We start from the raw sequence: 15000 nt of genomic DNA on the forward strand, positions 1-15000 counted from the left end.
CCACTACACTCCATGCTACTGTACTGTATGTCTATGTGTAAAGTCAGAAATTATAAGGGATGATGCGGTGGTCCAATGCAGATAAATAGATAGAACAAAGCCTCTCTAACTCCCCACCTTCACCTGTCATTTCAAATATTAAATTTTTATTGTTTTAGCTGTTGGATATTTTTTATCTCTGAGATATGGAATGCATATGGACAAGATTCAAATTAATGCAAACACATGCACACGTCCACGCACACACGCACACACTCACTAAATCACTCATTTAACAATTAAAGATAGGGTAACATACTGTGCATTCCCACGTGCTCGTCTCATTATTTTTGTCTCATTTCACCTGGTGTAATAGTCCTCACACAAATTAATCAGTTGGTATGAATCTGACTTGAATGGAGTTAATTTGTTCACCTGCAGTAGCGCTTGTCAGCGCTGTCCAATCAAATGTTTGAATACATTAAATGGGGAAACAATCCAGAGTCCAGTTTAATGGCGTGTGTTTGAATGAGTCAGCGTGAATGTAACCCTCATTCCCCATGAACTCGCCCTAGAAGAGTTGAGCAGCCTGCCTGCACTGCGTCAATCCAATTTGGGCTTAATTGAATTATTCAGAGCCCCTCACCCATATACTGTAGTATATTGCCCTCCACACTCTATATGGCCTTTGTGTGTGCGTATGTGTGTGTGTGTGTGTGTGCATGTGTGAATACGCCACTCCATTGGTTTTAAGAAAGATTATAATAGTGTTGAAGCAAATTTCTTCTCGAATGATACTTCTAATATACTGTTGATGAAATTATGGCATATTGAATCAAGCATCTAACAAAATTTTCTCATTGCTGTCTTTTCTGCCTATTTTCAGGATGTGAAGTCCACATTCTTCCAGTTTGGTGCTTCCATCCAGCAGGAGGCTCTGCTGATGTTGAACATCATGGAGGAGTACGACTGGCACATCTTCTCTATAGTTACGTCAAAGTTCCCTGGCTACCAGGAGTTCATCAACATTCTAAAAACGACAGTAGACAATAGGTACATTTCTTTTTGATGTCTTAATTTTATATGACAGATCATTTTCACATAACGTTCACATACAGTATGTGGATAGTACTAACTGCAATATGCAGTAGGGATACATGTTATCCATAATTTTTATGAAATTCAATTCAAATCAATTCAATGAATTGATTTCAACAAGGCGGCACGAGGCGGCACGGTGGCCGACTGGTTAGAGCGTCAGCCTCACAGTTCTGAGGTGTGGGGTTCAATCCCCGTCCCCGCCTGTGTGGAGTTTGCATGTTCTCCCCGTGCCTGCGTGGGTTTTCTCCGGGCACTCCGGTTTCCTCCCACATCCCAAAAACATGCATTAATTGGAGACTCTAAATTGCCCGTAGGCATGACTGTGAGTGCGAATGGTTGTTTGTTTCAATGTGCCCTGCGATTGGCTGGCAACCAGTTCAGGGTGTACCCCGCCTCCTGCCCGATGACAGCTGGGATAGGCTCCAGCACGCCCGCGACCCTAGTGAGGAGAAGCGGCTCAGATAATGGATGGATGGATGGAAGGCGGCACGGTGGAGGACTGGTTAGCACATCTGCCTCACAGTTCTGAGGACCGGTGTTCAAATCCTGGCCCACCTGTGTGGAGTTTGCATGTTCTCACCGTGCCTGCGTGGGTTTTCTCCGGGCACTCCGGTTTCCTCCCACATCCCAAAACATGCATGTTAGGTTAATTGAATACTCTAAATTGCCCTTCGTGTGAATGTGTGCGAGAATGGTGGTTTGTTTGTATGTGCCCTGCGATTGGCTGGCGTCCAGTTCAGGATGTACCCCGCCTCTCACGCAAAGATGGCTGGGATAGGCTCCAGCAGCCCCGCGACCCTTGTGAGGATAAAGCGGTACGGACAATAGAAGGATGGATGATTTCAACAATGATTAAGAGTGTTTGATGTCCTCTGTTGTAAGTCCACCACACAGCTTGCGTGTCTGTCTGCTTGCATGTGCCCAAATCAAATTCCCCAAAATCACGTTAGATCACCTGCAGCAAAATTTAAATGTGGTCCCAGTAGGCATAAATTTAGACTGACTTTCACACATCAAACTCACTCCTTTGGGCACACCCTTGGTGAGCTGACACGCCCAGCTTGGTGCAGATGGGTCTGTCAAATTGGCAAACACGCGCAGCGAGTCTTGCGCTTTCACAAAAATCAATATCAGCCAGTTTTTATGCTCAAGCGCAGCTGTGCTATCTACGAAAATAGAACCCATACTCTCTCGTGGCACATTCACACTGCAAGGACACTGTTGATGGAACTCAGGACACAAGTGACCAGCATAATTTAACGGTCGCCTCCTTTAGCAGGTCATCTCTGCTCCACACTCTCCATGCATGACCAATCGACCAATGCTTAATCCATCTGTTGCATTCGGGTAACAGTGGGATTGAACGTAACTCGATTGGTCATGTCTGAAGAGTGAGGCACAAGGAAGACGTAAGTAAACAGGCAACTGTTGTTGTGTCACCGTCTCAGATGCTACACATAACAGAGCTCTCCTAATCTAGTGCTATGAACAAATAAGTGGTAATTCGGATTCACTCGCGAGGCTGCTTGGATCCTGGTTTAAATAAGCCATTTTAAACTAAAAAGAAACACTTTGGCAACAGAAAAGCGGTTGCTAAAACGCGGCAATCAAAATGCGTCGTGTCTTTTCTGGCATTGTGACAAAATCTGCAACACCCCCAAAGATATGTATAATATGTAATAAAATAATGTTAGTTCTCAAAAGATCAAATTCAATTTTTAATTTGTTGGACAATCACGTCTTTATTTCAGAATAGTATAAGGAGTAGTGATTCGATTGTGATTCGCTAGTTATTCATTACTGTCAATGCAAATAGCGAATGGGGATTTAGACTGCAAGTCCGAGCTCTAATTATGTCGAAGGTAGACGTTTTTACATCGCACTGTGATCGATATCGTATTATTGCACTTCACTACGCCAAATGTTTATACTGTTAAATTTTATATAATATTTACTCATCATATAGTGTTGACTTTTGGACATTCTACTGCTGTTACTGTGCTTGCCTAATTAGATGTTTATCAAAATTCAGACGGTCTCACCAACTAGTAAATCTCCATGAAAGTCATTAGATGTGTGTTTCACAGAGTTGAATTGAGTCCTTTAGATGAGCATGCGTAATTATTCAATGAAATTCACAAAAAACAAAAACAAAAAAAAAACAATGTTTTCGGTATTTGGTATTCTATGTACCGTACCAAAGAGTGAGCCCAAGCAGGTTTTTTTACACAGATGACATGTCATACCAAAATTCAACCACCTAATCACCATAAACATTGGCTCATTTTGCATTGCATTTGCGTATTACATATGCAACCCTGTTAATAACCGCATGGAGGTTGAGCAAATTTGACAACTGCCGGAGGAAATCGGCATCACATCTTTGATGCTGGCTTTGTGCCTACAGCATAACGGAGCTTTATGGACATAGAAATGTCGGAACGCTGCATTGACATCTGTCATAACTAGTAGATCATTCTCATGCAGCAAGATCCACTGCTCTCAAAAACGAATTAAACAGCTGGTAAAAGCTTAAAAGCACACATAAATGGGGGATTCTTCTCTATTAGTTACCAAATTACCTCTTCCAAAAACTTACTCAAGCAGTTTCCGACCATATTAAGTTTGTATTTCCAGAATATTTTTGTAATCGCAACCATCATCACGGCAGATGTCCCTGCGGTGAATGAGGTTGTTTACTGTCTTGACGACTTACTGCACTCAATGTTTGGCCTTGGCTGTTTCATCACTTCTCATATTGGTTTCAAAAACAGCACCCCACAAGGATTTAAGCGGCACTCATGAAATTAATGTGGATGACAGCTTGGTTTAGTATTCCTGCAGCTTTGCCGTCTTCCACACCTCTAGGTCATTTTGACTGATGCTGTAGTCAAATGCTTAGCGCAGCAGCCCATTATATTCAGCTGAAAGTCAAATAAATGGTTCAGCAATTCTGAGATGATAGTGAGGGTTAGTAATCTGTGAATTACGAAATCTGTTATGTGCCAGTTTTGGGTAGTAATAATAATCAAAATCACAATAAACATTTTGCACATGATGGTGAGGTGGTGATAAGCATATCTGCCTCACTATTTGGGTTTGAATCTGCATTGGGAAGCCTCTGTGTGCAGTTTGAATGCTCTCCCTTTGCTTAAGTGGGTTTTCTCTGGGTAGTTAAATTTCTACCTACATTTCAGAAAACATGCTTAGGTTAACTGAGCAAACAAAAGAAAACTATCCTTTGGTGGGAATGTGTTTGTGTGACTGGTAACCAGTGGTGTACCCTGCCTCCAATTAGCCGAGGAGAAGCAGTATAGAAAATGCATCTGTGGATTAAAAAGTCTAATATTTTTTATTATGTCAATTGCCGAAATAGACAATATTTATAGTAAGTAGTAGTACTAATAGCTATAAGACAACACCTAAGGTTCGTTTTTAGTGGTATTCCAAACAATATTGAGTTATGTGCTCTAAAGTTGAACTGCTTGCTGAGAGTATACATGCAATGTAATTTTGCATGCAAACTGACATATTTATTCCCTCTGGTTGTTGACCTTAATGTTTGAATAATAATAAATAATGAATTAAAGATGGAATAACTTCAATGAGTAACCTTAATTAACTGTCGATTTCCCGTGTCACTGTTCGACCTGCTCACTGGGGCTTGGTCATGGACAGACAACTTTAATAGCAAAAGACCTCTGTCATCTCAAGTGAAAATAAAATGGGCCAGCCAGCTCAGTGAGTCAAGGCTGAGCTGGCAGATGTTATAGTACTCTCAGGAGCCTAGATGAAACTCAGCCTAGATACTGTAGAATGTTTTGTTGGGGAAGGCTTTTGATGAAGATACATGATACATGAATTTAATGAAATGATGAATATATTGAAAAGAAAAAATAAATAAAATTAAATAAAAAAAAAAGTATAGAACTTCAGAACAAAACATTTTCATTGCTATAACTACTCAATGTCCACGTTTGTACAGATTGTTGAAGTAAGACTTTTATTATCTGTCACTGCAGGGGTTTGTGCATACGTCAATATTGTGACAAGCATAGTGATTTACATTGTTTTGGAAAGTAGGCCAATTTGAATGTAAAGTACTCTTGGATGTCATTCATCCATCCATTTTCTGAGCCGCTTCTCCTCACTAGGGTCGCGGGCGTGCTGGAGCCTATCCCAGCTGTCATCGGGCAGGAGGCGGGGTACACCCTGAACTGGTTGCCAGCCAATCGCAGACATTTCTATACACTTTTTCGCCAAAATACTGTACTGAAAATCCTGAATGGATTAATAACTTTACTGCAAATGCAAAAGATAGAAAACCTAAAAACAATTGTTAAATGTTGACATAGTATATTGATGTGTGTAGCTATGATCTCTTTGTTTTTTTAGCTCTAGGGTAAATTACACCTCACTAATTCCACAGTTTGCCACCAATTTGTTCCACATTGTATCTTTTAATTACAACAATAACACCCTTTTCCTTTTATCACTGATGCAATTACCCTTTGTGTAATAGGAACTGCTGAATATTATCACTGTGGACATTTTTTATTTTTTTTTATTAGCCAGCCATTAGATAAGAAAGATAAATGATCGTATCGCGCTTATCTAGTATGACGTTTAATGAGTTACCTCTCACTTCAGATAACTTTCTAGAGAGATGGATTATAAAAGGAATTTTATCTGACCTGTGTTGACTGATGCTGTTCCCTCTTTTGAGCAAGATGTTTTTGAGGAGCAAAATAATCACAACTTTGCTAGTTTAATCCAAAGGTTATAACAGGAACTGTGGTATATACCGTAGAATTGTGCAGTGGTGTGTCTTTGACAGTCTCAAATTTTCTCATATTTGTGGAGGCTGGAACATGCTTTATGCTTTATTACTTGCATTCTATTTAGTGTTACACACTCACACAAGTGATGTTAAAGGTTTCTTTCCATTTTTTACATTTTCTTTTTATAATCTTTGGTTTCCTGATTTTGAATCTTTGAAGCTGGGACAGGGTCATGTTTACCACTGTGTTACATCACCTTTTCTTTTAACAACAGTCAATAAACGTTTGAGAACTGAGGACACAAATTGTTGAAGCTTTGTAGGTGGAATTCTTTCCCATTCTTGCTTGATGTACAGCTTCAGATGTTCAACAGTCCGGGGTCTCCGTTGTCATATTTTACGCTTCATAATGCGCCACACATTTTCAATGGGAGACAGGTCTGGACTACAAGCAGGCCAGTCTAGTACCCGCACTTTATACTACGAAGCCACACATGCAGAATGTGGTTTGCCATTGTCTTCCTGAAATCAGCAGGAGCGTACAGGAAAAAGACGTTGCTTGGATGGCAGCATATGTTTCTCCAAAACCTGTGTGTACCTTTCAGCATTAATGTTGCCTTCACAGATGTGTAAGTTACCCATGCCATTGGCACTAACACAGCCCCATACCATCACAGATGCTGGCTTTTGAACTTTGCGTCCATAACAGTCCAGATGGTTCTTTTCCTCTTTGGCCCGGAGGACATGACGTCCACAATTTCCAAAAACAATTTGAAATGTGGACCCGTCGGACCACAGAACACTTTTCCACTTTTCCTCAGTCCATCTTACGTAGATGAGCTCGGCGGCGTTTCTGGGTGTTGTTGATAAGTGGCTTTTGCTTTGCATAGTAGAGTTTTAAGTTGCACTTACGGATGTAGCGGCGAACTGTATTTGTTCCTGAGCCTATGTGGTGATGTCCTTTACACATTGATGTCATTTTTTTATGCAGTGCCGCCTGAGGAATCGAAGGTCACGGTCATTCAATGTTATTTTTCGGCCTTGCTGCTTACATGCAGTGATTTCTCCAGATTCTCTGAACCTTTTGATGATATTATGTACCGTAGATGATGAAATCCCTTAATTCCTTGCAATTGTACGTTGAGGAACATTGTCCTTAAGCTGTTCGACTGTCTTTGTAGTGTATTCAATTAAATATAGGTTGAACATGATTTGCAAATCATTGTATTTTGTTTTTATGTTTAACACAACGTCCCAACTTCATTGGAATTGGGGTTGTTTTTCTATCACTGTGTAGCACAATTAACCAAGCGTTAGATTGTTAACCCCACTAATAGGGAGTGTGATCTGAAAGAGGGGACGTGGGAGAAAATTAAAAGAAGGGGATATTTTGAGTTTTTGCGAGTTATCTGCTCCCGTTCATTGGAGTTGAACCTGCTGCGATGATCATCGCTGCCGACAATGAATGCAAGCTTCACTATTTCCTCCACGGTTACATCATAAATTATGAATATAGTTAAGTATTGTTGTAAAACATAACATATGTGTACTTTATAGACTGTATTTATATGGCTTAGCAGCAGCTTAGACTCACTCACCTAAAACCTGGAAATGCCATGTTGTCGTTCAACTGAGTTGAGTGGACAGGTACTTGAATAATTGACAAAACTACGTCACACGGTCAGCAATATTAAATCCACAAATTTTGCAAGCCTGATGCCGTTTATTGCCTTTTGCATTCAATCGACAAACCGCATAGATGACAAGCTTAAACCATGTCACAGACTCATTTTGGACATTTGAGTATAACTTTCCTTGCCATCAGATAGCACCAGAGTACTTTTAAATGAAAATAATGAAAAGTTAAAATATTTCACAGGATTAATATTTCTATACTGCCATCCTTTGCAGTTTTGTTGGCTGGGATCTGCAGAATATCATCACTCTGGATGCAGTGGAGGAAGATAGCCGGTCTCAGATCATGCTGAAGAAAGTCCAGTCACCGGTAGTTCTGCTCTACTGCTCCAAGGATGAGGCTGTCTACATCCTGGAGGAGGCTCGCTCTCTAGGCCTCACAGGCTTTGGTTACATCTGGATCGTACCGTCTCTGACCACTGGGAACCCGGAAATAACACCTGAAGAGTTCCCATCAGGAATGATTTCGGTCTCCTATGATGACTGGGATTATCCATTGGAAGCACGTGTGCGTGATGGTTTGGGGATCATAACGTCAGCAGCGGCAGCCATGTTGGATGAGTATGGTGACATCCCTGAAGCTAGGACATCTTGCTACGGCCAGATGGAAAAGACGAGCAAGCTGCCACCTAGCGCACTACACAAGTAAGTCAAGTCCTATTAAGCCTGTTTGGTTGTTTTAACAAAACACGTGTTTGTGCATTACATAAGTTAAATTAATCAATCTTTAAATGTATTATGTGAGTATTAAAACTAGCATAAACAGCTGATTTTCAGCTGCATGGAAATGCAATAGGTGATTTGGTTTCCATCTCAACACATACAATCCATGAGTTTCTTAAGTTTTGGGTTCCTGTTTCCACTTTTAGTACTTCCTCAATATGTGCGCTCTGAATATGTTAATTGTGGCTCACCATTTAGTGTGTGACATCAGATTGTTTGACTTGTTTGAGACAAGTGACTCAGTGACAAGACTAAAGACTTGGCAATGATCCTGTGATATTGCTGGGAAGTTATATTACTTGCAAAGTAGATTTGATTGAGTCGCCTCGAGAGGCATGGTATCTGGTGATAGATGATATACGGTTGACATTGGAGCCAGCCTGTACTTTGGTATATACACCACAATTTTAATTCACATGCCTATCACCATCCTGTCTTCCTAACCTGGTGGAAATGCAAGCCACATCAGGATTTAAGGCATCAAGGGGTCAATCTTACTACCACAACAATGTTGTTCTCACCTTTGTCCTCACTGTTAATTATAGATTGTTCTACCCAGTTTAAGTGGAGCATAGCAAGATGCAACAACAGGACACAAGAGCAAGCGCCAGAGCTTAAAGGAAGGAGGAAGAGTGGGAGTGGGAGAGAGAGAGAAAATAGTCTGATAAAGAGGTGAATGAGAGTTGAAGTTTGTGTTTTAGGCATTGAAGACAGGAAGGAAATAAAGAAACAGAGGTAGCACTGGGATGCTGTGCTCCAAAACTGAAGAGGTCCTTCATGAATCCTTCTGTTCCTCCTCTCTTCTATTTCCCCTTATCTTGCATCCACGTCTGCTCTCCTTCTAACCCTTTTCTAGCTGTGAAGCAGCCGGTGGGACATGTTGTAGGTCTTGCCAGCTCTGTCTGATTTACAATATGACAGAGGAAGACACACGTGAGCACATTTTACACACACCACCTCGCAATATTGCACAATATTTTGAAGCGTCAGGAAAATAACTTCAATTAGCGTGTTTTTGTTTTTGTTTTTAATTAAAGAAGGAAATGCAAAATGTGCTCAATCAGGACATCACTGTAAATCTGAGCCAGCTGACTTCATTCCCATCATGCTCTGCTGCCTCAGGTTGTTTCCCAGGTGATGAGGGGCCACAGATGGCTTTGTCTGGTTGAGAGAACTCAGTCAATGAGCCCCCGTGGCCTGGACTTGAGAAACATGATTGGTCAAGCCGAGGTCATCCCTGTGGGCCGTTAAAAGTTGTTAGTACGTCAATGGCCAGTGGGAGAGATAAGGGGATCAAGTTAACGCACATACACAGAGGCGGGGACACAGACACATACATCAAATAGTAACTATTTGAAAATGTACTTATTTACAGTATACTATTTTGCCATAATACTGGAGTCTTCCAATCTGCATTATATTCTTTGTTGTTGTGGCTTTATCATATATTGGAAATAGCACATGCAGTGCAGTTCTACATCATTACAAACAACAACCACAATAATATTTGTATTTTTATTCTTTTATCTGACAGCTCCAATGAACTGTCTTACTTTTTTTTTGTTGTTTGTAATGTAAAACAACAAATTATTCCATCAGAAAAAAATTCCAGCAAAGTGGTCACTACAAACTGTGATGACTGTCACCTTTTGACAGTTTTGACAGTGACTGTCAATTTTTGCTCCGAATTAGAGTAGATATTCTGTGTGCATGAGTGGATTTGCAGGGTGTTTGCACATTTACAGTGGGCTGCTCACCTTGCTGTGGACAACAATGTGCTTACTTGTGTGTGTACACTTACTTGTCAGTGTGTGCACGTGATGTGTGCAGAGAAATAGGTGTGGCGCTCATTGTGTGCTCTGACAGGTAATTTCAGTCGGTAGCCCTGATCTATGAGAGGCAGGCTTTACAGAACACACACACGCTCGGACACAGTCAGCTGCTATTTCAAGTATTGTGGTGTTACTTAATGGACAATGTGATGGGAATAAAACATCATATGCTATCACACAGGGTCACACAGTGGCAGGTGCTTAAATTTAAAGGAGCACATTGAACAAGAGTTTTTAAAAACCATACAGTACAGGGCTCAAATTCAAGGCCCGGGGGCCACATCCGGCCAGCCATTTTCATTTTATGTGAGCCGTGAAAGCAAATCATTTATGTCAACCTCCATCTTGCTATAATCTGTATTGTAAATCAGAACGTGCACAGTCCACCCAGGAAGACTTCAACAATTTAGTTTTGTAAGGAAAATAACTCAAATAATAGTTCTAAGGAACACAACCCAATATACAGTACCTTTCACCTTCATCTGCCTTCTATTTTTTTCCTACCTCCTCTTGAAAAAATTCCCTTTACACATACACACAGACATGCGCAGTTTTTATTCTATTGCTGCCAAAAACATATTGCTATTTATTGCTATGTTGTTCACTGTTGATGCTTGCGGACTGGGTTGTGACCAACAACTTAGTTCACAATTGTTGTGTTAACGTCAGGACATATGAATGTGTGTCATTCAATATGTGCTGGACGTCTCAGGGTTTCACAGTAAACACCGGAACGCATACGTTTTCTGATACTGTGTGGACTGTGTGGACTGTGTGTGAGTACAACCCCAATTCCAGTGATGTTGGGACGTTGTGTTAAACATGAATAAAAACAGAATACAATGATTTGCAAATTATGTTCAAACTATATTTAATTGAATACACTACAAAGAGAAGATGTTTAATGTTCAAACTGATAAACTTTATTGTTTTTAGCAAATAATCATTAACTTATGGCTGCAACACGTTCCAGAAAAGCTGGGATAGGTGGCAAAAAAGACTGAAAAAGTTGAGGAAGCTCATCAAACACCTGTTTGGAACATCCCACAGGTGAACAGACTAATTAGGAACAGGTGGGGGCCATGATTGGGTATAAAAGGAGCTTCCCTGAATTGCTCAGTCATTCACAAGCAAAGATGGGGCGAGGTTCACCTCTTTGTGAAAATGTGCATGAGAAAATAGTCAAACAGTTTAAGCACAATGTTCCTCAACGTACAATAGCAACGAATTTAGGGATTTCATCATCTACTGTCCATAATATCATCAAAAGGTTCAGAGAATCTGGGGAAATCACTGCATGTAAGCAGCAAGGCCGAAAACCAACATTGAATGCCCGTGACCTTCGATCCCTCAGGCGGCACTGCATCAAAAACCGACATCAATGTATAAAGGATATCACCACATGGGCTCAGGAACACTTTAGAAAACCAATGTCAGTAAAAACAGTTCGGTGCTACATCCGTAAGTGCAACTTGAAACTCTACTATGCAAAGCAAAAGCCATTAATCAACAACACCCAGAAACGCCGCCGGCTTCTCTGGGCCCAAGCTCATCTAAGATTAACTGATGCAAAGTGGAAAAGTGTTCTGTGGTCCGACGAGTCCACATTTCAAATTTTTTTTGGAAATTTTGTGGACGTCGTGTCCTCCGGGCCAAAGAGGGAAAAGAACCATCCGGACTGTTATGGACGCAAAGTTCAAAAGCCACCATCTGTGATGGTATGGGGCTGTGTTAGTGCCAATGGCATGGGTAACTTACACATCTGTGAAGGCACCATTAATGCTGAAAGGTACATACAAGTTTTGGAGAAACATATGCTGCCTTCCAAGCAACGTCTTTTTCATGGACGCCCCTGCTTATTTCAGCAAGACAATGCCAAATCACATTCTGCAACAGCGTGGCTTCGTAGTAAAAGAGTGCGGGTACTAGACTGACATGCCTGCAGTCCAGACCTGTCTCCCATTGAAAATGTGTGGCGCATTATAAAGCGTAAAATATGCCAACGGAGACCCCGGACTGTTGAACAGCTGAAGCTGTGCATCAAGCAAGAATGGGAAAGAATTCCACCTACAAAGCTTAAAAAATTAGTGTCCTCAGTTCCCAAACGTTTATTGAATGTTGTTAAAAGAAAAAGTGATGTAACACAGTGGTCCCTGTCCCAGCTTTTTTGGAACATGTTTCAGCCATAAAATTCTATGATAATGATTATTCGGTAAAAATAATAAAGTTTATCAGTTTGAACATTAAATATCTTGTCTTTGTAGTTTATTCAATTAAATATAGTTTGAGCTTGATTTGCAAATCATTGTATTCTGTTTTTATTTATGTTTAACACAACGTCCCAACTTCATTGGAATTGGGGTTGTTGCATGAATTTGTTAAGATATGACCATAGGGATTGACAAGATGTACTGTATACACCTCTGCCCCCTCCTCTGGCATTGTTGTCCAGTTGTGCACATTCTATAATACATAACCACGACAAAAAAATTTGCGGGCACTGTTTTTGGCAGGCATTAGCAGAAGGATATGCATGTAATGGCATCAAACAGAAGAGATGCGTTTAGTTTAGAACTGCCTGGGTAAACGTAGCATCTATCGATTGTAGCGCCTAGCGTGATCGCAAAAAAAAATACAGCTTCACGATTGAAAAGCTGAGTTGAGAACGGCATCGCTTCTGCCTAACGCTGCCAACTAGCTAGTGCGATCAACTCTGTCGTGATTAGATCCGTGATTATTATTATTTTTTTAATCCATTTTTTATTATAAATTTTAGCTTAAGGTTATTTTAGGGGGGCAAAGAAGGCCTAATGATGCTACTGGCATCAATACGTGTTTATTACAGTGAAAACCCTATTACTAAGCACAAATATATGAAAAGCGAAATGGCTGTACAATGTGCGATTAGATGTGTCGCCTTCTCACCAGCCATCAGTTGCTAACTGCGCCGACGGAGATACAGTACCCATCTACGTGGATCATGTGACCAAGGGGGATGAGATTATTTCATTTCTCTAAATAATTTCTGTGCGGTTACATTTCATCGTTGAACAGCAACAGGTTGTCACTTTGGGCAACTAACACCCCTCACCCCCCACACACACGCTGCATGTCGCTGCTATCACATTGGATCAGATAAAAATAAACAGTAAATGCTGTACAGTCATTTGAACCTGTCACTGTCAGTAGAAGCTGTAGTTGCATTATCGGTATACATACTACAGCTTTAAATTTATTAACTAGTGTGGATATTACAGTTTCCATTCCCCTCACAAGCTTATGCAGACAATATTTACTTACCAGCCAGATTTGGCACTTAGTCACTCAATTTAAATCATCTCTAGTTTGTAATTTAAGAACTTTATAAAAATGTCTGCCATTGCAAAGATAGCAATGTTCTTCTTTGATTCAAGCTGTCTGACATGGATTAATTAATATGGAAAAAGTTACTAATTGTGTTTGTAGTTCACAGTGCTGTAGAACTGCGAAGCATAAGGCTAAGAGTATATTAAACTATTATGAAATATTAAATTTATTTAGCTATATGAAAAAAAATTAAACATTCCTTAGGATAATGATGTACAGTTCTATACGGTGTAACTCTAATAAACATGTTGCTACATTAATAGGAACATCGATTCATCTCACACTGAATACATGATGAATCCTCATAATTAAGACACGGTGACAGTGTGTGTACGAATAATAATAGATAAATGTCTTCATGAGTGATGTGTTGGGTGACATGACTTCCTCAAAAGTAAATTGTCTCTCATTGTGTGGCAGTGATTTTATTGTCACTTACCCTGCAGGTAACACAGTCTGAGAGAGAAAGCGCGAGGGTCTGAATCCCCCTTTAGTCAATAAATCATGAACATCAGGCTTGCGCCTATGTGTGAGTATGCAAAGGCTCATTATGGAAGAAAAAAGCTTCCATTTTAAACTGAAAACAATGAGGAACATGTTCTCATGAGAAATTACTGGGGAAAGGCTTTTTTTAAAGTAAAATAAATACTCTTAAATATTGGCAAAACTAGTTTTAAGTTTACCCTTCGAGCTGCATTTCGTTATTGAATATCAAAATATTGTCACACATGTACAAATCATGCCATGTTGCGGCAAATTGCTGCTGCCCCCCCAACCCCAAACCCAATGACAGCATGAATGACAGCATAAAACATTCCGACAGATAAAAAAATCAGTCAGGTTTTAACGTTTTAGCCTTACCTGTGTTTGAAAAGCTCAAAGACCAAAGACAAAATAAGATCTGAAACGGTTATAGAGAAGGGCGTTCTGTCAGCAGCAATTATAAAACTGCAATCCCCAAAGTTCTCCACATTAAATAATTCTTCATTAAAAGAAGTGTATTTCAGAAAGCTGCTCCGGTGTCCTTAAAATCATTTACATATTGGAGGATGACACTGAATCTCAGCTGTGGTGACACATACACACCAGGGACAGCAGGAGGTGTGAGACCCTGCTATACTGCCGTAATCTTCACCTTGTACTGTCACTTCCTGTCACGCTCAGCGCATACCACCTGCGGCGTCACTTGTGTCGAATGACTCTCCTCCCTTAAGGTCCTCTTTGCAATCCTTGCTGATTGCAGGTGCGTCATTTTATTTGCGTGTTTGTGTGAGCACTTAACAACCAAAATAATGCAATCTTCTATTTAAAAAGGGTGGTATTAAGAAGAAAAGAAAAGCAATTGCACCTTTATTACTTTATGTGCTCTTCTCTGCTGCAGTGCACTTAAAATGCTGCCCTCCCACCCACAACCCCTTTTACTCCAAAACTGGAACTCAGTATCGTAACTCAGTTGAGGCGTCTCTCGTCATACTTACCCTTCTTCTCATTCCTTCTGTCTCACACCATTTGCCCTCTCAATAT

General features: G+C 40.4%; 1 protein-coding gene across 1 annotated transcript in view; it reads left to right on the forward strand.

Annotated features, from left to right (window-relative positions):
• The window catches only part of grin2aa (glutamate receptor, ionotropic, N-methyl D-aspartate 2A, a), a 159433-nt gene that overhangs the window by 93685 nt on the left and 50748 nt on the right, over positions 1-15000 (forward strand). Inside the window, exons 3-4 of the mRNA XM_061748551.1 lie at positions 866-1032; positions 7772-8200. Coding sequence (XP_061604535.1) covers positions 866-1032; positions 7772-8200 — 596 coding nt within the window. The remainder of the gene's footprint in view (positions 1-865; positions 1033-7771; positions 8201-15000) is intronic.

This window comes from Phyllopteryx taeniolatus, chromosome 16, assembly GCF_024500385.1.
Source record: "Phyllopteryx taeniolatus isolate TA_2022b chromosome 16, UOR_Ptae_1.2, whole genome shotgun sequence".
Taxonomy (NCBI): domain Eukaryota; kingdom Metazoa; phylum Chordata; class Actinopteri; order Syngnathiformes; family Syngnathidae; genus Phyllopteryx; species Phyllopteryx taeniolatus.